The 27145-nt window shown below is 35.7% G+C and overlaps 1 protein-coding gene across 3 annotated transcripts in view; it reads right to left on the bottom strand.

Moving 5' to 3' along the window:
- Positions 1–27145, bottom strand: part of LOC309856865 (cullin-4B-like) — a 124328-nt gene that overhangs the window by 22304 nt on the left and 74879 nt on the right. For all 3 annotated transcript variants that reach the window (XM_082718630.1, XM_082718632.1, XM_082718631.1), the window contains 3 exons: positions 25344–25457; positions 11487–11592; positions 11245–11417 (listed from right to left, as the gene is read on the bottom strand). In XM_082718630.1, the coding sequence (XP_082574756.1) occupies positions 11245–11417; positions 11487–11592; positions 25344–25457 (393 nt within the window). The remainder of the gene's footprint in view (positions 1–11244; positions 11418–11486; positions 11593–25343; positions 25458–27145) is intronic.

The raw sequence follows: 27145 nt of genomic DNA, 5'->3' as shown, positions 1-27145 counted from the left end.
GATGGAAAGAACTCACAAGTCCACTGATAGATTAATAAATAATGATGTAGTGTGTGTAGGTGTGCATATATGTATGTATATATACATATGTATGCATATATTTATATGGCCATATGTGTATGTGTGTATGTACATATGTAATAAAATAATACTCAGCTATCAAAAAGAAGGAAATCTTATTTTCAAGATGTGGATGGAACTACAGATTATTATGTTAAGTGAAATAAGTTAGAGAAAGATACATACCATATGATTTCACTCATATGTGGAAATGAAGAAACAAAACAAATGAACATAGGGGAAGTGAAGGAAAAATTAAATTAACATTGAGAGGGAAGCTAGCCTAATAGACACTGAATTGTAGGAAACAAATGAAAGGTTAGAGGAGAGGTCGCGGGAGAGGATAGTAGGTTGCTGGGCATTAAGGAGAACACCTGATAAAATGAGCACTCATATGTAACTGATAAATCACTAGATTCTACCTCTGGAACTAATTTTAAAAATTACAAAAGCCACAGTAATCAAAATTGTGTGATATAAGGACCAGAGTATTTAGACAATTAAATAGAAACTAAGGAGGAAGGAAAAACGTACTTGCATATATTGAAAAATGGTTTTAGAATTGCTAGTACCACTCAATGTATAAGGAACAGTATCTTTTTAAAAAATGGCTGAGAAGCAACAAAATAGAACAGTTCAATGAAACCAAGAGTTGGTTCTCTGAAAAAAAAAAATTGATAAAACTGATAAACCTTTAGCCAGATTCATCCCAAAGAAAGAGAACTCAAAAATCACAAACAAGAGAAGTAATAATAACAAACACTACATAAATACAATGATTTTAAGAGAATATTATGAAAAATTATATGCCAGCAAGTTGGACAATCTAGAAGAGATGGAAAATTCCTAGATATTTACAAACTACCAAAACTGACAACGGAAGAAGTAGAAAACTTCAACAGACTGCTAACTGTACACTTGAATTAGTAATCAAAATACTCCCAACATAAGATATGGTCCATAAATACAATGGAATATTGTGCCTCCATCACAAAGGATGAATACTCAACTTTTGTATCAACATGGATGAGACTGGAAGAGATTGTGCTGAGTGAAAAAAGTCAAGCAGAGAGAGTCAATTATCATATGGTTTCACTTACTGTGGAGCATAACAAATAACATGAAGGATATTAGGAGAAGGAAAGGAAAAGGGAATTGGGTGAAAACGGAGGGGTAGATAAAGCATGAGAGACTGTGGACTCTGAAAAACAGAGTGAGGGATTGGAAGAGACTGGTGGTGGGTAATAAGGAGGGCAAATATTTCATGATGTGGTGCATAAATAATGAATCTTGGAACACCAGAAAATTTTTTAAAAATTAAAATTAAAAAACATATTCCCAACAAAAAAATGTCCAGGGCCATCTTCCCAGAGGAGTTCTACCAGACACTTTAAAGACAAACCATAAGTGACTCTTAATCTCACAAAACAAACTGAGGGTTGCTGGGGGGAGGGGGTTTGCGAGAAGGGGGTGGGATTATGGACATTGGGGAGGGTATGTGCTTTGGTGAGTGCTGTGAAGTGTGTAAACCTGGTGATTCACAGACCTGTACCCCTGGGGATAAAAATATATGTTTATAAAAAATAAAAAATTAAAAAAAAGAATTCATTCCTATTCTTCCCAATTTCATAAAATAGAAATGTAAGGAAAGTTTCCAACTTCATTCTATGAGTATTACCTTAATAGCAAAACCTGAGAGAAACAACATTTAAAAAGAGAACTACAAGCCAATATCCCTTAGGGACTATGGATGTAAAAATTCTAAACAAAATACTAGCAAAACAAAACCAAATATACTCAAAAAGTCACCATGATCAAATGAAAATTATTCCTGGGCAATAAGAGTGGTTCATTATTCCCCAATCAAGCAAGAAGATTAAACACTAACAAGAGAAAACATAAAACCATATGGTCATTTCACTAGATGCAGAAAAGGCATTTGACAAATTATAACATTCATTCATGATAAAAAGCCTCAACAAATTAGCTTTTAGGGGAACATATCTCAACACAATAAAGGCCTTATATGAAAAACCAGGGGCAAACGTCATACTCAATGGTAAAACACTGAGACCTTTGCTGTTAAGAACATAAACAAGACAATGAGGTCTATTCTCACAACTTTATTTAACATAGTACTGGAAGTTGGACATTTCCCACAGTAGTTAGACAACAAAAAGAAATAAAAGTCATACAAATTGGAAACTTCCACTATTTGCAAATGACTTAAAACACTATATACAGAAAACCCTAAAACCTCTAGAGAAAAAAAAAAGAATTAAAACTGGTAAATGAATTCAGTAAAGTTGAATGATACATAATCAATTTACAGATAATGTTGTTTCTATAAACTACTAATGAATCAGGAGAAAAAAGAAATTCAGAAAACAATCCAACTTAAAATTGCATGAAAAACAATAAAGTACGTAAGAATAAAAACTAAAAAGAGCTGTACTGAAAATCATATGAAAATTATGCACTCTGCAAACAATAAAACACTACTGAAATAAACTGAAGACACAAAGAAATAAACACTCTATACTTACTGAAAGAACAAATATTCTTAAAATTCTAAATAATCAAAGCCATCTACACATATATTCAGTCCCTATCAAAATATCAAAGGCAGTTTTCATAGAATTGAAACAAACAATCCTAAAATTTATAAAACCACAGAGACCCCAAATAGGCAAGGCAAACTTGAAAAAGAATAAAACACCTGGTATAGAAATTCCAGATTTAAAGTTATATTATAAAATTATAATAGTCAATGTAGTAAGTAAATGAGACAAAAATAAACACACAGGGGCACCTGGGTGGCTCAGTCTGTTGGATGGCCAATGCTTCATCTAAGCCCAGTTCTTGATCACTGGGTTGTGAGTTCAAGCACTGAGTGAGGTCAAGCCCACACTGGATTGTGAAGCTCACATAAAATATACTAGCTCCCCTTAAACCTTAAAGAACTGAAGAATCAACAACAAATTAATTCAACTCCACACACAAAAAGGTAAATAATTAAGAGAAGAACAGAGATCAATGAGACAGAAACAAGAGATACAGTACAATGAATCAGTGAAACTAGGAGATAGTTTTTTGAAAGAATCAATAAGATCAATAAACCATTGGCCAAATTAATCCAAAAGAAAAGAGAGAAGACCCAAGTTAATAAAATTATGAATGAAAAGGGAGAGATCACATCTAACACCAAGGAAAAAGAAATAATCATCAGCAATTACTATCAACAGTTATATACCAATAAGTTAAGCAACCTAGATGAAATGGATGCTTTCCTGGAAAACATCCAAAACTGAATCAGAAAGAAATTGACAACCTGAGTAGACCAATATCGAGTAATGAGATTGAAGCAGTGATTAAAAGCCTCCCAAAAAACCAGAGCCCATGACCTGAGAGATTCCCTGGGGAATTCTACCAAACCTTCCTAGAAGAAATAATATCCATTTTTAAACATCTTTAAGATGTTTAAAAAAATTGAAGAAGGAGGAAAACTTCCAAACACTTTTTATGAAGCCAGCATTACCCTGATCCCCAAACCAGGCAAAGACGACACCAAAAAAGAGAATTTCAGACCAATACCCTGATGAATATGCATGCTAAGATTCTCAACAAGATCCTAGAAAACAGGACTCAACAGTACATTAAAAAGATTATTTACCATGACCAGGTGGGATTTATCCCTGGGTTGCAAGTGTGGTTTATAAAAAAATAAAAAATTATAAAGCTAAAAAAAAAATTCACAAATCAATCAATGTGATAAAACAAATCAATAAGAAGAGAGAATAACCACATGGTCCTCTCAATTGATCCAGAAAAAGCATTTCACAAGATACGACATCCATTACTGATTAAAACGATTTAAACTACAAGGATAGAGGGAACATTCTTCAATTTCATAAATTTATCTATGAGAAACTGGCAGCAAATATCATTCTCAATGTGGAAAAGCTGACAGCCTTCCTGTTGAGATCAGGAACACGACAAGGATGCCCACTATCACCTGTCATGCTCAAGATAGTATTAGAAGTTCGAGCAACAGCAATCAGACAACAAAGAGAAAAAAAAGGTATTCACATTGGCAATGAAGAAGTCAAACTCTCTCTCTTCGCAGATGACATGATACTTTATATAGAAAACCCAAAGACTCCACCCCAAACTACTAGAACTCATACAGTAATTTAGTAATGTGGCAGGATACAAAATCAATGTACAGAAAACCATTGCTTTCTTATACACTAATAATGAAAATACAGAAAGGGAAATTAGAGAATTGATTCCATTTACTATAACACCCAGAACCATAAAATACCTGGGAATAAGCCTAAGGTAAAGGATCTATACTCGAGGAACTACAGAACACTCATGAAAGAAAGTGAAGAAGACACAAAAAGATGGAAGACCATTCCATACTCATGGATTGGAAGAAGAAACACTGCTAAAATATCTATACTTCCTAGAGCAATCTATACTTTCAATGCCATTCCAATCAAAATTCCAATCACATTTTTCAAAGAGCTGGAGCAAACAAGCCTGAAACTTGTATGTAATCAGAAGAGACAATGAATTGCTAAATAAATGTTGAAAAGGATAAACAAAACTGGAGGCATCATGTTGCCTGATTTCAAGCTTTACTACAAAGCTGTGATCACACAGACATCATGGTACTGGCATAAAAACAGACACATAGACCAGTGGAACAGAGTAGAGTGCCCAGATATGGACCCTCAACTTTATGGTCAACTAATCTTTGACAAAGCTAGAAAAAATATCCAGTGGAAAAAGAGTCTCTTCAATAAATGTTGCTAGGAAAATTGGACAGCTATGTGTAGAAGAATGAAACCCAATCATTCTTTTATACCATACACAAAGATAAACTCAAAATGGAAAAAAAGACCTCACATGAGGCAGGAATCCATCAGAAAGCTAGAGGAGAACATTCGCAGTTACCTCTTTGACACCGGCTACAGCAACTTCTTTCAAGGTGTGTCTCCAAAGGCAAAGGAAACAAAAGCAAAAATGAACTTTGGGGACTTCCTCAAGATCAAAAGTTTCTGCACACCAAAGGAAACAGTCAACAAAACAAAGAGGCAACCCACAGAATGGGAGAAGATATTCGCAAATGACAGTATACACAAAGGGCTGATATTCAAAATCTATAAAGAACTCCTCAAACTCAACACACACAAAACAGTTAATCAAGTCAAAAGTGGGCAGCAGACATGGACAGACACTTCTCCAAAAAAGACATACAAATGGCTATCAGACACATGAAAAAATGTTCATCATCACTAGCCATCAGGGAGATTCAAATCATATCCACATTGATATACCACCTTACACTAGTTAGATTACCCCAAATTAACAGGACCATAAACAACATGTGCTGGAGAGGATGTGGGTAAAGGGGAACCCTCTTATATTGTTAGTGGGAATGCAAGTTGTGCAGCCACTTTGGAAAACGGTGTGGAGATTCCTTAACTAACTAAAAATACAGCTTCCGTATGACACTGCAATTGCACTACTGGGTATTTATCCCAAAGATACAGATGTAGTGAAAAGAAGGTCCATCTGTACCCCAATGTTCATAATAGCAATGGCCACAGATGCCAAACTGTGGAAAGAATCAAGATGCCCTTCAATGGACTAATGGATAAGGAAGATGTGGTCCATATATACAATGCAGTGTTATGCCTCCATCAGAAAGGATGAATACCCAACTTTTGTATCAACATGGATGGGACTGGAAGAGAGTATGCTGAGTGAAATAAGTCAAGCAGAGAGAGTCAATTATCCTATGGTTTCGCTGATTTGTGGAGCATAAGGAATAACATGGGGAAATTGGAGGAGAGATAAACAATAAAAGACTATGGACTCTGAGAAACAAACTGAGGGTTTTGGCAGGGAGGGTATGAGAGGTCAGCCTGGTGGTGGGTATTAAGGAGGGCATGTACTGCATGGAACACTGGGTGTGGTGCATAAACAATGAATTTTGGAACACTGAAAAAAATTAAAAAAAATAAAAAAATAACAAACAGACACATGAATCAGTGAAAAAGAACAGAGGGCTCAGAAATAAATCCACAACCGGGGTCAATTAATCACAATGAACAATGGTCAATTACTCTTCAACAAAGGAAGCAAGACTGTGCAATGGAAAAATGTCTCATCAATTAATATGTTGGGGAAACTGGCCAGCTATATGCAGAAGAATCAAACTAAATCATTGTTCATAAAAACAATGCATTGTTCATAAAAACAATACACATGCAAAAATTTTTAAATTTTTAAATTAAATTAAATTCTAAATTAAATTTAAATTAAATTAAAAACCTAAATGTGAAATCTGAAACCATAAATATCCTATAAGAGATCACAGGGCTTCCAGATACCTCTCCTGATTAAATGAAAGAAAAGCAAAAAATAAACTACTGAACTTATCAAAAGCGTCTTTTAAAGCCTTCTGCACAGTCAAGGAAACAATCAATAAAACCAAAAGACACCTATTGGTTAGGGAATGACAACCTATTTGTAAATGACATATCTGATCAAGGTTGGTATTCACAATATATAAAGAATGATACAACTCAACACCTGGAAAACAAAAAATCAGCCATTAAATGAGCAGAAGACACAAACAGACATTACTGAAGAAGACATAGAGTTGGCCAACAGACATATGAAAACATGTTCAACATTACTCATCATCAGGGAAATGCATTATTGAAACTATAATGAAGTATCACCTCGCACCTGTCAGAATGGCTAAAATGAACAGCACAAGAAACAACAGGTGTTGCAAAGATGTGGAGAAAAGAACACACTCTTACACTGCTAATGGGAATGTAAACTGGTGTAACCAATATGGAAAACAGTACGGAGACTCCTCAAACAGTATACAGACCCCTTAAAAAGTTAACAGATGAAATACCCTGCAATCCAGTATTTAGTATTTACCTCAAAATATAAAAACAACAATTCAAAGGGATACATGCATCCCTATGCCTAAACATTACGTGCAGTAACCAAAGCTACCCAAGTGTCCATGGATATGAATGGATAGAGAAGATATCACAAACACATACACATTATTTAGCCACCCCCCCAAAAAAAAGAAAGAAGAAAGAAAAGAAAATCTTGCCATTTGCAACTTTTATGGAACTCGACAAATATTAGATTTCACTCATTTGTGGAATGTAAGACACAAAACAAAAAAACAAAAGGAAAAAAAAGAGTGAAATAAATGAAGGTATAGACTCTATAAAGAATAAACGTTTACTAGAGGGAGGTTTGCAGGGATGGATAAACTAGGTGATGGCATTTAAGAGCACACTTGCTGGGATGAGCAATGTATGGAAATCAATATTGCATGGAAATTAATATTGAATTAATATATTGGACACTTGAAACTATTATTCTGCTATATGTTAACTAGAACTAAAATTTCAAAAATTAATTTTAAAAAGCTTCAGGTAACTAGATAGTCCAAAGAATGAAAGGAATTGGGGCTACGATGGCAGAGAAGTAGGAGACAGTGTTTCAACTGGTCCCCTAAAATGAGCTGATTACCTACAAGAACACTCTGAACACACATGAAACCACCCTGAGATGTAGGATTATATACTTCTGGATCTTTATGAGGGCAAAAGACCCCAGTGCTGAGGTAAAGCAGTGGAGTTTGAATGATCAGACTGATAAAAAGAATGGGGAGGGAACCACCAGATGTAACCATTGGAAAGTAATACCCTAATTCGAAAGTGCTCTGTGGTTGGGGACCAGCATTAACCTGTAGTCTGTCTAAAAGTAGCAAAAGGTCTTAAGGGGCAACTGGTTGAATCAGGTGGTCATGGGCACAGGCTTGTTGGGTGGTCACAGGCACAGGCTTAAGCCCATGGACACAGGACAGCCACTGCCAGTGACCACCCATGCCAGAGAGAGTGAGGTGAAGCCTCCAGGCCTTGGGCCCTAGCTGCTGGCATGCATGAGAGAATCTGGATTCTCTAGAACCACAGCCTTTTGCAATCTGCATGAGCTCTGTGGGACCAGGGCCTCATCTGTGCTCCCCATGCTCCCCTGAGAAAGGTCCATGTGGGTGCTAGCTGGTGGTCTCTGGGACCCAGCCAAGAGTCTGCACTCTCCCAGCCCAGGCAGTCATGAAAATATCAGCGTCCTATCGCTGGTTTTTAATTTTTAAAAATTAGTTGTTCTTTTTAATTTTTTTAAGTTTTTTTAACCAAATACCATCACAATGAGAGGTTCAATACGACAAATTCCATAACAGCCTTTTAACTTGAACTTTTCCCATATATATAACCTGTGTGGTTTTTTTTTGCTTTTCTATTTTTTTAATACTCATATAGAGATAAGCTTCAAGGTAATCCTCTTTCCCCAATCAATACTACTACTATATATACACCAGTTTTAATCCCCCTTTATCTTGGGAAAGTTGAGTCCTTTAACAAAGATATCAAGATACACCCAGGAAGAATCAAAACACCCAGAAAGAATCAAAATAACACTGAGGATTTATCACCACTATCCAATCCTTTTCTTCTGTCAGTGTTTTTCTGTATTTGTTTTTGTTCTGGTATAAATCTTACACTTGCGATTCATTTTGACTGGGTTATCTTTTTCTTCTCATTTACTTTTGTCGGTCTTTTTGTTTGTCCGTTTTTGTTTGTATTCCTTATAAATATTACCTCTAGGGCCCATTCTAGATGGGCTTCTCTTTTATTTCTTTTCTTCCTATTTCTCTCTTTTTATTTTTTCTTTCTTTTTGATGGGGACTCCCAATTGCTCAGATGGGCTCAATGGTGCACCTTGCCTGGATCACAGTTGATACATTCAGTTACACATCCCCTCAGCCACCTCTCACCAAAATGACTAGGAGGAGGAATGCCCAACAGAGGGAAAACTCAGAGACTGTGCCCTCTCCATTAGCTACTGGATATGGACATAACAGTATGTTGGAAAGGTAATTCAGGCTAACAATTACCCAGGCAATGGCTAGGTTGGAGAAAACATTAATGACAACATGGAATCAATTAGGGCAGAAGTGAAAGCCACCTGGGAAGAAGTTAAAAATGCTATCAATGAGTTCCAATCTAATCTAAATTCTCTAAAAGTTAGGGTAACTGAGGCAGAAGATAAAATTAGTGAATTAGAGGAGACCTGGAGCAAACAGCTTAGAAGCCACGAACACAGAATTAGGGAAATAAATGATGCATGAAACATTCCAATGTCAAAATTACTGGAATCCCTGAGGGGAAAGAGAAAGAAAGAAGACTAGGGGATATAGTTGAACAAATTCTCCATGAAAATCTTCCCAGTCTGGGGAATGGAACCAGCATCCGTTCCTAGAGGCAGAAAGGTCTGCCCCCAAGATAATAGACTCTAGAAAGACCTCAAGACACCAAATTGTGAAACTGATGAATCATAATTTTAGATAGGAGCTCTTGAAAGCAGCTGGGGGAAGAGTTCCCTATGTACAGATGAAGGCCCATCAGAATAACATCAGATCTGTCCGCAGAAATCTGGCAAGACAGAAAGGGCTGGCAAGATGTATTCAGGGCACTAAGTGAAAAGAACATGCAGCAAAGAATACTTTATCCTGGTAGTGGGTATTATGGAGGGCACGTATTGCATGGAGTACTGGATGTGGTGCATAAACAATGAATTCTGGAACAATTAAAAAATTAAATTAATTAATTTTTTAAAAAGACAAGAAAGAGAAAAGACAGGATCTGGAGAAAGGAGAATACTCTTACACTGTTGGTGGGAATGTAAGTTGGTGCAGCCATTTTGGAGAACAGTGGTGAGGTTCCTTTAAAAAAAAATAGAGTTACCTTATCACCTGTATCACCCAAAGATACAGTTGTAGTGAAAAGAAGGGCCATATGTACACCAATGTTCATAGCAGTTATCAAACTGTGAAAAGAGCCAAGGTGCCCCTCAAAGGATGAAAAGATAAAGAAGATATACAATGGAATATTATGCCTGCATCAGAAAGGATGAATACCCAACTTTGGTATCCACATGGACGGGATTAGAGGAGATGATTATGAATGAAGTAAGTCAAGGAGAGAGATTTAATCATATGGTCTCACTTACTCATGGAGCATACTTACTTAACATGGAGGACACTAGGAGAAAGAAATGAGAACTAAAATGGGGAAAATTTGAGGGGAAGATGAACCATGAAAGACTGTGGACTCTGAGAAACAAAATAAGGTTTTTGGAAAGGAGGGAGTTGGGGGTTTAGGCAAGCCAGTGCCAGGTACTAAGGAGGCACGCTTTGCATGAAGCATTGGGTGTGGTGCATAAACAATGAATCCTGGAACACTTAAAATATAAAATAAAATAAAAATAAAACCAGAACACTTTTGCAATGATGGTGCTCTATAAAACGGTGCAACTCCTATGGAAAATAGCATAGTGGTACCTCAAAATAAAATAAAAATTCTGTATGATCTAGCACACCTCAGCATATGTCCAAAGAATTGAAGAGTCTCAAAGAGATACTTGAACACCCTTGTACACCTTGAATATTTAGAGCATCAGTTTTCATAGCCAAATGACCATATATGGATGAAAGGATAAACAAATGTGACATGGTCATTACATTTATTTGCTGTAATGGAAAGGAATCCTGTTACATTGTATCCCACGTATGAAATGTTAGGACATTATGCTAAGCAAATTAGGCCAGTCACTAAAAGAAAAAATACTGTATAGGTTCTACTTATAAAAGCTACCAAAAATTAGTCATATTCATAGAAAATAAAAAAAGGTAAAACTGTTGTTTACCAGGTCTGGGGGTAAGAAGAATAGAGGCATATTGTGGAAGACAATTTTTTTGTTTGTTTGTTTTTTAAAATGAAAAAGTTCTGGACAACCACTGCACCACAGTGTAGATATACTTAACTCTCCCTAACTAACAACTTCAAAATCGTCATGATGCCAAACTTGATGTGTTTTTTACCACAGTAAAAAAATACAGACCTGTACCCCTGGGGATAAAAATATATGTTTATAAAAAAATAAATAAATAAAAAATAAAGATATGTAAGGCAAATAAAAAAAATGCAGTTCCAATTATTGCTGATCCAAAAGTAAAAAGACTTATAGTGACAAAATTAAATAGAAACCTTAAGATAAAGAGGGAAAAAATACCGTTTCTTTCATCTGGATTTGATTGATTTTTATCTTGAAGAGTTTGTGTTTGAAATCCTCATTACAAAAAAATTTGTCACCATCTTCCACATCTTTGCCTTTAGGATTTTTGATGAGAACTCTAGCTCTGCCACAAGCTAATGACTGTAGAGTTCTTCTTAGTTCTCTATCATCTGAAGGAGAAAAAATATGTTTAGAACTTTTTAAAATCACAGATTTAAACAATTACAACCAATACTTACCTAGTCCAGTAGCCACCTTAATTTCTTCTAAGCTGAACTGATCTCCTTCATTAAACATCAATAGCACCAATGCTTGGAAAAGGGTCACCTGAAGTTCTTTTTTGCCCTGTTAGAAGCAATATTATATTAACTTATAGAAAAAAAAGCACTGTATTAATGACTCAGGATTTTAGCTACATAAAATACTCTATTTGCCATATTTAAAACAGTAATATAATTTGAAAGATAAGTTCTATGGAAATCAAAATAGAGCTAAAAGTAGGTGAATATTACTAGAAAATAACAGAATTCACTACATCCACAAATAAAACACACTTTCCACCTTAAGAGTCACAACACATTGGATATCAAAAAAAACAGAAAAATATTTGTCTAATCATCTATTCATCAACAGGTATTCACAGTAACATAACTATGGCTAATTAATTTCCCAATTTTGTCTTTCAGTTACAATGCCCTGATAGTAATTATGAAGATTACAAAATTGTACTCCTACTTTAGACCATTCAAAACATTAAATTGAAATCAATTACATACTCAAACATAAGACTTGAAGCTTTAAACATAAGGGAAAAAACCCTTGACACTGGTCCTGACAACAACTTTTTGGCTATGATACTAAAAAATAAATAAGCAAATGGGACTACATTATAGAAGGTTTTTACACAGGAAAGAAAATACAAGAAATTTATTCATAGTTCATTTCAACAAAATGAAATGCATCCAACAGCATGGAAGTAAATTTTTTGCAAACCACCTATCTGATAAGAGATAACACCCGATTTCTGAGTACACATACTCAACAGGAAAAAACCAAACAAACAAAAATCCAAAATAAAAGCTAGTTAAAAACAGGTAAAGGGGAAGCCTGGGTCAATCAAGTCAATCAAGTATCTGCCTTCAGCTCAGGTCATAATGCCAGGGTCCTGGGATCCAGCCTTGCATCAGGTTCCCTGCTTCTCCCGCTCTGTCTGTCACTCTCCTTTGCTTGTTCTCTCTCAAATAAATAAATAAAATCTTAAAAATACAGAAAAAAGGACCTCAGTAATCATTTGTTTTTCCAAAGAAGACATAGAAATGGCCGAAAACAACATGAAAAGGTGTTCAACATCATTAGTCATTAGGGAAGCTGAAAACAAAACCAAAATGGAAATTTCTCATAAAATTAAAGACAGAACTATCATATAATACAGCAGTTCCAGTTCTGGGTTTCTATTTGAAAGAAAGTAAATCATTGTGTCAAAGAAATATGTGCACCCCCCTTCCATGTTCTTTGCAGCACTACTTACAGCAGCCATGAGACAGAAACAAACCATGTCTATGAAGAGAATAATGGATAAAGAAAATTTGACAGATTAAATTGATATACAAATAAGATAGATATATATAAATATAAATACAGTGTTTGCATATATTACACAGATATAGATGCAATGGAATACTGATTACCAAAAAAAGGGAAGAAAATCCTACATCTCTGATGATGATGATGGAGGACCTGGAAAGCATGAGGGTTAAGTGAAAAAAGTAACATAAAATCAAGTACTGTATGATCTCATGTTTTCCAGTGTTATACCAATATACATTCCCATCAATCTCTCAGAGCATGGTCAGTGCCCAACTAACATCTCAATGCGAAGCCCCACTGCCCCAAAAGTGCCAACAGATGACCTGTTCATTTGCCTTAGCTGAGCTGCCTGGGAGGGGTCTTTTTCTGACAAAACCAACCTATAAAGTCGATAAGAAGGAACTTCCTATTCAAATGTGTAGATAACAACTCAAGGAATCAAGGATTCAAGTGAACTTGCCTACCTGCCAAATGATAATAACAAGGAAATAAACTGTCAACCAAGAATGCTACTTCTAGGAAGATTATTCCTTATAAATAAAGATGGCATAGATCTTCCTAAACAAAAGCAGATGGAGTTCATCACCACTAGAACTGACTTACATGAAATGCTACAGGGGAATGTTGAATCTGAAATAAAACCATGCTAATTAATGTCATAAAAAGATACAAATTTATGAAATGTACCTGTAATAGAAAATCTAGTATTTTAATGATGGTACATAATTTAAAGTTCTAATTTAAGGGGTTGCTGGGGTGGCTCAGTTAGGCAATTTTAAGTAGAGATGTATCCAACATTTAGTTAGAAGCACCTAAAAATGTAAAACAAATATACTAACAACTAAAAAGAGAAAATTAAGCAGTGACAAGATAATAGTTAAGGATTTTCATGCACCATTCTCAAAAAAAGACTGTTTATCCATATATTAATCAGTTGGGGAATATATCTGAAAAATACTATAGACTGAAGCACACAAAAATCCTTTTGTAGGACAGATCACATATGCCATATAAATAATTTAAAATATAGTATGACAAATTATATCAAGTCTCTTTTCTGAACACAATTGTATGAAATTAGAAATCAGGAACAGAAGGGAAATTCACATGGAAATTACATGACACAAACCTGAATAACTAATGAATCAAACAAGATTTTTTAAATATTTTTAATTACTTGAAACAAATGATAGTGGAAATAAACATAACAAAACTGATGGGGCATAGCAAAAGCAGCAGTTGGAGGGAACATTTTATGAGACTGAGGACCTTCAGATTATGTGGAGGGAACATTTTAATGGCAATAAATGTTTACATTAAGAAAGAAATATTATCTTTAGGGTTCAAAAATAATATTTCTTTCTTAATGTAAACATTTATTGTGTTGAATTTATTGAAATTTAAGTATTCCCTTAATCAGTGAAGGACAACTATTATTTATTACTTAGAGCAATTGTATACTTTGCTGTTAGAAATTTTTGTATGGGGACAATGGTTAAGCAGGCTATTATTGTATAGTACAGAGTTCTTTAGAGGATACGTGTGAGGAAAAGTAGTCTCCTTTCAAATAAAGGTTAATTTCTTTGAAAAAAAAAAAGAAAGAAAGAAATATTATCTCAAGTTAACCTAATTTTACACTAGAAGGAACTAGAAAAACAAAAACAAACTAAGCCCAAGTTAGCAGGAGGGAGTAACTTACAACAGAGCAGAAATACATGAAAAATAATAGAAAAAAAATTACAGTAAGAAAACTAAAAGTTAGCCCGTTGAAAAATACGTTTGACAGACCTTTACACAGACTAATCAAGAAAAAGGACACAAATAAAATTAAAATGTAAGACAAGACTGCAGTAGAAACTACAGAAATTCAAAAAATCAGAAGAGACTACTATAAACAATTCTACACCAAACGTTAGATGACCTTGAAGAAATAACTGAATTTCTAAAAATATACAACTTACCATCCTAAAAACATAAAGAAATTAAAAACAAACAAACGAACTTGAGCACAGCAATCAGGAGCAAGGAGACTGAACAGGTAATCAAAAATCTTTCCACAAAGAAAAGCCCAGAATATAGTAACTTCAACTGGGGAAAAACATTTATAGAAGGATACCAACTCTTCTCAAACCCTTTGAAAGAACTGAAGATGAGGAAACACCACACACCTCACTTTAGTAAGCTAGCATTATTAAACTTATAATACCAATTCAGATAAGGACATCACATGAAAACACCAATAGCCCTTGAATGTATGTATATAAATTCTCAGCTAAATACTAAGTAACTGAATTTAACAGAACCTTCAAAAGATTACCTACCATGCTGAAATGGGATGCATACCTGCAATACAAAGATGAGTCAAGAAATGCAAATCAATCAATGTGAGATATCACATTAACAGAAGGAAAGATGCAAATCATCTCAAATGATCTCAGCAGTTGCAGGGAAAACACTTGGAAATAGTTAATGTGAATTCATGACAAAAACTCTCAACAAAGTGAGACAATGGAGGCCTCAAAATAATGAAGGCCACAAATGACAAGCCGACAGCCAACATTCAATTCAAAAGCATATGCAACAACATGGATGGAACTAGAGCGTATCATGCTTAGCGAAATAAGTCAAGCAGAGAAAGACAACTATCATATGATCTCCCTGATATGAGGAAGTGGTGATGCAACATGGAGGCTTAAGTGGGTAGGAGAAGAATAAATGAAACAAGATGGGATTGGGAGGGAGACAAACCATAAGTGACTCTTAATCTCACAAAACAAACTGAGGGTTGCCGGGGGGAGGGGGTTTGGGAGAAGGGGGTGGGATTATGGACATTGGGGAGGGTATGTGCTTGGGTGAGTGCTGTGAAGTGTGTAAACCTGGTGATTCACAGACCTGTACCCCTGGGGATAAAAATATATGTTTATAAAAAATAAAAAATTAAAAAAAAAAAAAGCATATGTTAGAACATAGTCTTAACTCAATGGTTTCAATAGCAGGCTTATCATATTTTTATTTTCTCCACTTAATTCCCACCAATTTTCTTTTCTTTTGGCTTCAAACATAGATATCTCCATTCCTCCAACATTAAGCCCTCTACTTGTTATCAGTGTCTTCAGTGTTCTCCATTACCCTGAATTCCCTGCTTTCCAATTATTCCCTATCTTCTTTTTTTTTTTTTTAACTTTTTATTTTTTATAAACATATATTTTTATCCCCAGGGGTACAGGTCTGTGAATCACCAGGTTTACACACTTCACAGCACTCACCAAAGCACATACCCTCCCCAATGTCCATAATCCCACCCCCTTCTCCCAAACCCCCTCCCCCCAGCAACCCTCAGTTTGTTTTGTGAGATTAAGAGTCACTTATGGTTTGTCTCCCTCCCAATCCCATCTTGTTTCATTTATTCTTCTCCTACCCACTTAAGCCTCCATGTTGCATCACCACTTCCTCATATCAGGGAGATCATATGATAGTTGTCTTTCTCTGCTTGACTTATTTCGCTAAGCATGATACGCTCTAGTTCCATCCATGTTGTCCCAAATGGCAAGATTTCATTTCTTTTGATGGCTGCATAGTATTCCATTGTGTATATATACCACATCTTCTTGATCCATTCATCTGTGGATGGACATCTAGGTTCTTTCCATAGTTTGGCTATTGTGGACATTGCTGCTATAAACATTCGGGTGCATGTGCCCCTTTGGATCACTACATTTGTATCTTTAGGGTAAATACCCAATAGTGCAATTGCTGGGTCATAGGGCAGTTCTATTTTCAACATTCTGAGGAACCTCCATGCTGTTTTCCAGAGTGGCTGCACCAGCTTGCATTCCCACCAACAGTGTAGGAGGGTTCCCCTTTCTCCACATCCTCGCCAGCATCTGTCATTTCCTGACTTGTTGATTTTAGCCATTCTGACTGGTGTGAGGTGATATCTCATTGTGGTTTTGATTTGTATTTCCCTGATGCCGAGTGATATGGAGCACTTTTTCATGTGTCTGTTGGCCATCTGGATGTCTTCTTTGCAGAAATGTCTGTTCATGTCCTCTGCCCATTTCTTGATTGGATTATTTGTTCTTTGGGTGTTGAGTTTGCTAAGTTCTTTATAGATTCTGGACACTAGTCCTTTATCTGATATGTCGTTTGCAAATATCTTCTCCCATTCTGTCAGTTGTCTTTTGATTTTGTTAACTGTTTCCTTTGCTGTGCAAAAGCTTTTGATCTTGATGAAATCCCAATAGTTCATTTTTTCCCTTGCTTCCCTTGCCTTTTGCGTTGTTCCTAGGAAGATGTTGCTGCGGCAGAGGTCGAAGAGGTTGCTGCCCGTGTTCTCCTCAAGGATTTTGATGGATTCCTTTCGCACATTGAGGTCCTTCATCCATTTTGAGTCTATTTTTGTGTGTGGTGTAAGGAAATGGTCCAATTTCATTTTTCTACATGTGGCTGTCCAATTTTCCCAGCACCATTTATTGAAGAGGCTGTCTTTTTTCCATTGGACATTCTTTCCTGCTTTGTCGAAGATGAGTTGACCATAGATTTGAGGGTCTATTTCTGGGCTCTCTATTCTGTTCCATTGATCTATGTGTCTGTTTTTGTGCCAGTACCATGCTGTCTTGATGATGACAGCTTTGTAATAGAGCTTGAAGTCCGGAATTGTGATGCCACCAACGTTGGCTTTCTTTTTCAATATCCCTTTGGCTATTCGAGGTCTTTTCTGGTTCCATATAAATTTTAGCATTATTTGTCCCATTTCTTTGAAAAAGATGGATGGTACTTTGATAGGAATTGCATTAAATGTGTAGATTGCTTTAGGTAGCATAGACATTTTCACAATATTTATTCTTCCAATCCAGGAGCATGGAACATTTTTCCATTTCTTTGTGTCTTCCTCAATTTCTTTCATGAGTACTTTATAGTTTTCTGAGTATAGATTCTGTGTCTCTTTGGTTAGGTTTATTCCTAGGTATCTTATGGTATCCCCTATCTTCTAATATTTTCCTGCGGAGTTTAGATTTGGTCCATTGACAGGAATGGATCCAGCTTTTGTGGAATCTAAATCTTCCACAACTTGTACACCACTAACTATGAAAATAATGAAATTATAAATACAAAGTAATAAGCTAAGTAAGTATGTACAGAAAATGAGAAATAAACTATGTTTTCACTGAAAAATAAGATACTGTAATTGTGTTATCAATATTACAACTGATTCTGACTTTATAATTTGTAGTCATAGCTAACTTTTGATTAAATCTGTTACTGAAAAACTGTGTTTTTGTCTTTCTCCATGTACATATGCATCATCATGCTTTCAAGAAAGGTGTTATTCCCTTGATAAAATGTCTAAACCACCCAGAGCAATCTATACTTTCAATGCCATCCCCATAAAAATTCCACCGGATTTTTCAAAGTGCTAGGACAAAAAACCCTAAAATTGTATGGAACCAGAAAAGACCCCAAATAGCTAAGGAAATGTTGAAAAAGAAAAAAACAAAATTGGGACACTATGTTGCCTGATTTCAAGCTTTACTACACGGCTGTGATCACACAGCATGGTACTGGCACAAAAACAGACACACAGACCAGTGGAACAGAGTAGAGTGCCCAGCTATGGACCCTCAACTCTATGGTCAACCAATCTTTGACAAAGGACAAAATACCCAGTGGAAAAAAGAGAGTCTCTTCAATAAATGGTGCAGGAAAAATTGTGCAGCTTTGTGTAGAAAAATAAAATTCCCTTTCACCATACAGAAAGATAAACTTGAAAGGGACAAAAGACTTCAACAAGAGGAATCTATTAAAATTCCAGAGGAGAACATTAACCTCTGACATCAGCCACAGAAACTTCTTTCAAGGTGTGTCTCCAAAAGCAAAGGAAACAAATGTGTAAATGAACTTTCTGGACTTCATCAAGATCAAAAGTTTCTTCACACCAAAGAAACAGTCAACAAAACAAAGAGGCAACCCACAGAATGGGAGAAGATATTCACAAATAACACTACAGATACCCAAAATCCATATAGAACTCCTCAAACTCAACACTCAAAAAACAGATAATCCTCTCAAAAAAAAAAAAAAAAAAAGGCAAGACATGAACAGACACTTTTTCAAAGAAGACATATAAATGGCTAACAGACTACATGGAAAAAAGTTCATCATCATTAGCCATCACGGAGATTCAAGTCAAAACCACAATGCAATACCTTATGCCAGTTACAATGGCCAAAATTAACAAGACAGGAATCAACAAGTGTTGGAGAGGATATGGAGAAAGGAGAATCCTCTTACACTATTGGTGGGAATGCAAGTTGGTGCAGCCACTTTGCAAAAAAGTGTGGAGATTCCTTAGGAAATTAAAAATAGAGCTGCCCTATGACCCTGCAATTGCACTACTGGGTATTTACCCCAAAGATACAGATGCAGGGAAAAGAAGGGCCATCTGTACCTCAACATCAATAGCAGCAATGGCCATAATCACCAAACTGTGGAAAGAAACAAGACGCCCTTCAACAGACAAATGGATAAAGATGAAATGATCCAAAACAAAACAAGTGTTTGAAAATACCCCAAACTATCAAAAAAAAAAAAAAGAAGAAAAATATATGGTCCATATATACAATATAATACTAAAGAATGAATACCCAACTTTTGCATCAAAACAGACAGGACTGGAGGAGATTATGCTGAGTGATAAGTCAAGGAGAGTGTCAATTATTGTATGGTTTCACTTTCTTGTAGAGCATAAGGAATAACATGGAGGACATTAGCAGAAGGAAAGGATAAGTGAATTGGGGGAAATCTGAAGGGGAAATGAAACACAAGAGACTGTGGACTCTGAGAAACAAACTGAAGGTTTGGGAGGAGAGGGAGGTGGGAATTTAGGTGAGACTGCTGGTGGGTATTAAGGAGGGCACATGCTGCATGTAGCACTGGGTGTGGTGCATAAACTATGAATCTTGGAACACTGAAAAAATAAAATAAAATGAAGTAAAAGGTTTTATTTCCTTTAAATGTCTTCAAATAAATCAGTATACAGTCATAACTTTTTAATATCTATAATTTTTCATATCCTGAATGCAGATAAGAGGTTTCTAGGGAGAATGATATATTAATTATTAATTCCAGCAAAAACTGCACTAGTTTCCTTTTATCCCAACCCATGCTCATTCTGGGATAAAACTTTGAAAATAGTACTGGGGTGTGTTCATGAATATGGAACCCAGGAACTATGAATCTGAGAACTTATATATACAACATTCTTTACCCTACATCAAGAAAGGAAAAGAAACAATTGCTTCCCAATGAACATTACTTTTCCTTGACAATTGTATTTGGGAGAAGAGTAAGAATGAGAAACCTTAACAATTTTGGAACATCATGGTATTCTCAGGCTAAATTCCTCCTTTTGAAACATGAAACATGACTCTATAGAACTAATAAACTACTATGTAATCTGGCATCTTTTAAGTTTCAAGCCTTGTTCTTTGACCTGAGTGAAATTTGTTCAAAAAGGTCTAACCATGTAGAAAATTATCTATATTTTCTCTATAGTAAATTAATTTATTTCATCTTTTATAAGGCAACTCTTCTAACATACTCTGAATATCTGCTCACTAAGGATTCCCTTCAACTCTTTCCCAAGTTGATGTCAATTCCTATTGTGAGATCCTATGGTTTACTTGCTCATTTTGATGCAGCACATTTCCAGAAAGACAATAAATGCGAATTATATTTGTATGATTTTTTGTGCATCCTATGTGACAATTTCATGTATATACTGAATAATTATTTTGTTAGCACATAAATTGCACCTGGAAATAATTTTCTCTGAGACAGCAGAAGACCCTTGTTTCCTGTCACATACCTATGAGTTTTAGTTTTTCATCATCTCAAGGCTTTCAAATTTTTTTTGCTTCTCTTCCTTATCTAAGATTCCATCATGATAAACTTTGATGGGATCTATTTTATATTTTTCAATCAAATTCTCACAGGAAGTCTTTTGCAAGGTATAAATTCACTGGACATATGGGAAAATAAGGCTCATCAACTGATGGAAGAAAATTCACTCTGAAAGTGCTTATATTAACATTTTTCTCAAAATAATGTATTATTAGCTATGTTTTTATAATAAAAAATTCCAAACAAAAAAAAATTCACATTCAATTCTGAACATTTTTATCAAACTATTTCTTTGATAAATCTTTATTCCAAACACTTCATTTTCTCTATTCTTGTTTTCTCCTATCAAATTCCCCTTGGTCAGAGTTTCTAACTTCACATCTATTAATACTATTTAAAAAGAAAATCAGGCTCTTTAATATGCATAACTTGATTTCTTCTTATAAAACCAGATCAAAATGTTGTAAAAAGGCAGTATGAGAAAAGTTCCAGAAAAAAAGTCATTGAAAACTAACAATTCATTAATGAACTATAATGAAAATATCCTTAGGAAATTTCTATAGGAAATGAATGTTATTTATAATATTACAAGAAGCATAAAAAATAGGCTGTAGAACTTCTAGTCTCCATATTGCTTTTAGAATCTTATTGTATATTACTTATATTCTTTTTTTTCAGTTTAACTTAGAAGAACATTAAAGGTTTACTCTCTAACATAGCTCTCAAATTTGACTAAGATTACATGAACATACAAAGTAACTAATAGCTGACTTTTTTTTACATCATTCAAAAGTGGGTAGGAGAAGAATAAATGAAACAAGATGGGATTGGGAGGGAGACAAACCATAAGTGACTCTTAATCTCACAAAACAAACTGAGGGTTGCTGGGGGGAGGGGTTTTGGGAGAAGGGGGTGGGATTATGGACATTGGGGAGGGTATGTGCTTTGGTGAGTGCTGTGAAGTGTGTAAACCTGGTGATTCACAGACCTGTACCCCTGGGGATAAAAATATATGTTTATAAAAAATAAAAAGTTAAAAAAAAAAAAAAAGGGGGAAAGGGAAAAAAAAAAAAAAGTGTTCCACAATGATGAAAGGTATTTCCCTAGTAAACACTACATTATGTGTAATTTGCTAGATAAAGAAATATATGTATATACATTTTTACTGGGAGAAAAGTAACTTTCTGAAAATATAATGTATTTGCAAAATTTTGAAGTAAATATACATGTGGAATTCAGGTGGAACACGAGATTTTTATGGCCTGGAAACTTAAGTGTAATACATGTCATAATGCCTTGTCCAAACCTTTAAAGTGCAACACAACAACCTTGAGCACTAATGTATGGATTTTGGAAGATAATGATGTGCCAATGGAGTATTACCAACTGTAATAAATGTACCATTTTGATGGGGGCTATATATCATGGGAGACCATAATTTCTCTTCAGCTTTGCTATGAATTTTACACTACCTGATAAAACCATGTGTACATTTTAATTCAGAATTGTTCTTATGAAAGGAAAACCTATTTTGAAAATAGATTTTAGTCCCAGCAGCAAGAAGACTATTCTGTCCAACTCAATCTGGTATTATCAGCATATAAAATACTCAAGAAAATATTACATCTTTCTTGATTCCCTTTCTAAACATACTACAAACATTAGTTTTTTTCCCCCATGTGATGAAATTTGTATATTAAAAAGGAGGACACCTGGGTGGGTCAGTCACATAAGGATCTGCCTTTGGCTCAAGCCATGATCCCAGAGTCCTGGATCGACTCCCACATCAGGCTCTTTGCACAGCACGGTGTGTGTGCTTCTCCCTCTACCTCTGCTGCTCTCCCTGCTTGTGCTCTCTCTCAAATAAGTAAAATCATAAAATATATTGAGAAGAATCACAAGAGAGAGTAATTAAAAATGATATCTCCTGCTTGACTTATTTCGCTAAGCATGATATGCTCTAGGGTTGCTGGGGGGAGGGGGTTTGGGAGAAGGGGGTGGGATTATGGACATTGGGGAGGGTATGTGCTTTGGTGAGTGCTGTGAAGTGTGTAAACCTGGTGATTCACAGACCTGTACCCCTGGGGATAAAAATATGTGTTTATAAAAAATAAAAAATTTTAAAAAAATGTTATCTCCTATATTATCTTGTACAGTCATAATGAATCCACAGGGGCATAAAAATAAGTGTGACATGAACATTATTAATCTCCAAAATTAGTAAAATTGGAAAAATTAGTAAAACTAAGTATTGTATGTTTGCATCAACACAGAAAACACATGTCTGGATACAAAGTTCTCTATTCATTTGAGCCTTCTGAAGTGAAAGGATCATGATTAAATTTGTCATTTTTAATCATATCTCTGTATTATCTGACATGTTCTCATAGGCATAAACTGTTTTCTTCTTGTAAGCACCAAGCATAATAACAGATTCCTACATATACATGAAAAAATTAGTTGTGTTTATCCATCCTTCAATAATATTAAATATTTAGATGTAACCTGAGCATTTACATCATCTGGGTCCAACTTGACCTTCAGAGATCAAAAGAATCTCACATTACCCTAAGAAATTTAAGAATCTGATCTGACTGCCGTCACTCCTGGAATGTAAACTTCACCTCCACCCCCATGCTTGGGTCAAATATGAATTATTATCCTCCTGTCAGGCCTTCCCTAAACTGGCAGAGGCAGAATTAAAAACAAAGCCTGTCTTCTCATCCCTTAACACTTTGATAACTAAGCCACTCATTTCATACACTTAAGGAATGGGTTTGGTCTCTTTTTTAAAGGCTGAGAGGAACATGTTGGACATATTTATCTATGGATTGCCTATGACTTCCATGAAAAAACAAAAAGTGCCATAAGAAAAGTGCCATGGTGGATAGATACATGACTTCTTATGACTTCTGTAACAACTTACCACAAACAGTGGCTTAAAGTGACCTAAATGTACATTCTCTCAGAGTTCTGAAAGTCAAAAATTCATATGAGTATCACTGGGCAAGAATCAAGGTGTGGCAGGGTTGTACTGTCTTCAGAGGGTTTATACTAACTTCTAGCCTCCAGTTCCATCTTCATATCCACTCTCTGTTCTCCGTGTGTGTGTGTGTGTGTGTGTGTGTGTGTGTGTGTTTGGCAGTGGGTGATAAGGGGATGAAGGAGGTATTGGGGGCGAGGGGACTTATGCATGTAAGCTTCCTGAGCCTCTCTGATAACAAAAGTTCATATGGCATTTAAGACCAAGTCAGATCACCAGGATGACTTCCTTCATCTAAAGGTCTCTCATAATATCTGCAAAGATGATTTTCATGTAAAGAAACATTATAGTTCCAGACAAGAGGAAACTGATTATCTTGAGGGCCAAATTTTCAACTTACCATCCAGGACTAGAGCTAAAGGTACTGGATAAGAAGACAGAGGTCAACTCCTTTGCCATCATTTCAGACAATGAATCTCACTGGACACACAAGCAATTCATTACCTATTTTGTACAAAATAATTTCCTAATCCTAGGCATTAAGAAGTGATCTCTGGGAGCTCAATCTACATTTTATCTCTTCGCTTCATTTATGTCACTGCATCAGGTGTGATAATGTATTACTCTACTGCACACAAGGAGCATTGGTGCTGGTCTTCTTTTTTTTTTTTTGTTTTTCCTTTAATCTTGAGAGATACTTTCAATAAACACTCCATGCAACTTTTTCATGACTCAATTTCACACTGTGGTGATTACACTCAGTGAGTAATTCTATCAGCCTTCTAAGGCCAGAGTGATAAATGGTGAGGGCTCTAATGATGATTGATGTGATTTTGAGACATAGAGAGCAAAGGCTCACAGAGATCCAAATGTAGACAAATGCACATATATGCACTTACAATTGCACATAATGTTTTAAAAATTGATAAATATACAGATGTAGTGAAAAGAAGGACCATCTGTACCCCAATGTTTATAGCAGCAATGGCCACGGTCGCCAAACTGTGGAAAGAACCAAGATGCCCTTCAACAGACGAATGCATAAGGAAGATGTGGTCCATATACGCTATGGAGTTTTATGCCTCCATCAGAAAGGATGAATACCCAACTTTTGTAGCAATATGGACAGGACTGGAAGAGATTATGCTGAGTGAAATCAGTCAAGCAGAGAGAGTTAATTATCATATGGTTTCACTGATTTGTGGAGCATAAGAAATAACATGGAGGACATGGGGAGTTAGAGAGGAGAAGGGAGTTGGGGAAAATTGAAGGGGTGGTAAACCATAAAGAGTCTGTGGACTCTGAAAAACAATCTGAGGGATTTGAAGCAGTAGGGGGTGGGAGGTTGGGGGAACCAGGTGGTGGGTATTAGAGAGCGCACGGATTGCATGGAGCACTGGGTGTGGTGCAAAAACAAGGAATACTGTTATGCTGAAAATAAAAAAAAATTGATTTATATAACAATGATTCATAGGTCAACATATTCAAAATTCAAATACTCCATCAAGTGTTTTGGTGACTTTAAATAATAAAAAAGTATATATTAAAAGAATTATTTATCAAGTTAAAATTTTTATAACTTAAAAGTAAAAGTAAATACTATCATTCAAAATTATTTGCTTGCCTTTTTAAATTCAGCTTTAAGAACACAGTGTCCAAGAGTTGACTGCCACTGAAGCTTCCTGCCACTGTGTTTGCTTAAGTAGAAATTTTTGAAATTTTCCTGAAGTTTTTCCATCTGGAGGAAAGAAGTAGAGAAACATTACTGATAAACTATATGCAAGTAAAGTCACAGTTGTAGCCCTAGACTGTTATATTTATAATTATATATCACCACCACAGACAGGACTATGTAAGGTACTTCTGTGGAGAAAAGACCAGGTGAGAAAAATGGAGTCCTGACCCCCCAAGATCAACAAATGCAAAAGACCTTGAGGCACTTAATTGTGAAACTGATCATCATAACTTTAGATAAGAGCTTCCGAGGGCAGCTAGCAGGGTGAAGGAAGGTCCATCAGAATAATATCAGACCTGTTCTGTCCACAGAATCCTGACAAGCCAGGATGTGCTGGCAAGATATATTCAGGGCACTAAATGAGAAGAACATGCAGCCAAGAATACCTTATACAGCAAGACTGACATTCAAAATGGATGGACAGATAATAGAATAGCTTCCAGGACTGGCAAGGTTTAAAAGAATATGTGACCACCAAGACAGCACTACAAGAAATATAAAGGGGGGGTCATCTCCTATAAAATAAGAAAGAACTGAAGAGTGACACAGAACAGAAATTGAGAGACAATCTATAGAAAAAAGAACTTCATAGGTAATACAATGTCGATAAAAATGTATCTTTCAATAATCATTCTCAACGTGAACACCCTGAATACTCCCATAAAATGGCATAGGGAAGCAGACTGGATAAAACAACAGGACTCACCCACATGCTGTCTACAAGAGACCCATTTGGAAACTAGGGATACATCCAGACAGAAAATGAAGGGATGGAGAAGCATCTTTCATGACAACAGGCCTCAAAATAGAGCTGGGGTAGTGATTCTCATATCAGCTAAATTAGATCTTAAACTAAGACTGTAGTCAGAGATACAGAAGGACACTACATGGTTCTTGTGCTGGCATGGTTCTTGTGCTTCTTGGTTCTACCAAGAAGATCCAACAATTGTAAAAATTTATGCCCCCAATATGGGAGCGGTCAAATACATAAGTCAACTGTTAATCAAATAAAGGGTTTTACTAAGATGAATCCATTAATTGTAGGGGCTTTTAACATGCCACTCTCAGTAACAGACAGACCATCCAGGCAGAAAGTCAATAAACAAGAGCTTTGAATGACACATTGGACCAGATGGATCTCATAGATATATACAGAACATTCTACCCTAAAACAACAGAATAATCATTCTTCTCAGGTGCTCACAGAACTTTCTCCAGAACAGACCACAAACTGGGTCACAAAACAAGGGTAAACTGATAACAAAAGTCTGACATCATTCCCTGTATATTCTCAGACCACAGTGCTTTGAAACTGGAACCACAAGAAACAGTTTGGAAGGAATTCACACACTTGGAAGCTAAAGAGCACCCTGCTTTTAAGAATGTTTAGATCATCATCAACCAGGAATTCAAAGTAGAACTTAAAAAATTCATGGAGCCAATGAGAATAAAGATACACTGGTCCAAAACCTATGGGATATGGCAATGGTGGTACTAAGCTATCCCAACTTCACTCGAAAAAAAAAAGTAAAAAAAAGAAAAGAAAAAAGAAAACATCCCGATTACGACAGCTCCCTTTCCACCTTAAAGAACTGGAAAATGAAAAGCAAATTAAACCAACCCCACACACAAGAAGGGAGATCATCAAAATTAGAGCAAGATCAATGATCAAAGACACAGACGAAGTGAAC

Source organism: Mustela nivalis, assembly GCF_964662115.1.
Source record: "Mustela nivalis genome assembly, chromosome: Y".
NCBI classification, from domain to species: domain Eukaryota; kingdom Metazoa; phylum Chordata; class Mammalia; order Carnivora; family Mustelidae; genus Mustela; species Mustela nivalis.
This window is presented reverse-complemented; position numbering and strand designations above follow the sequence as displayed.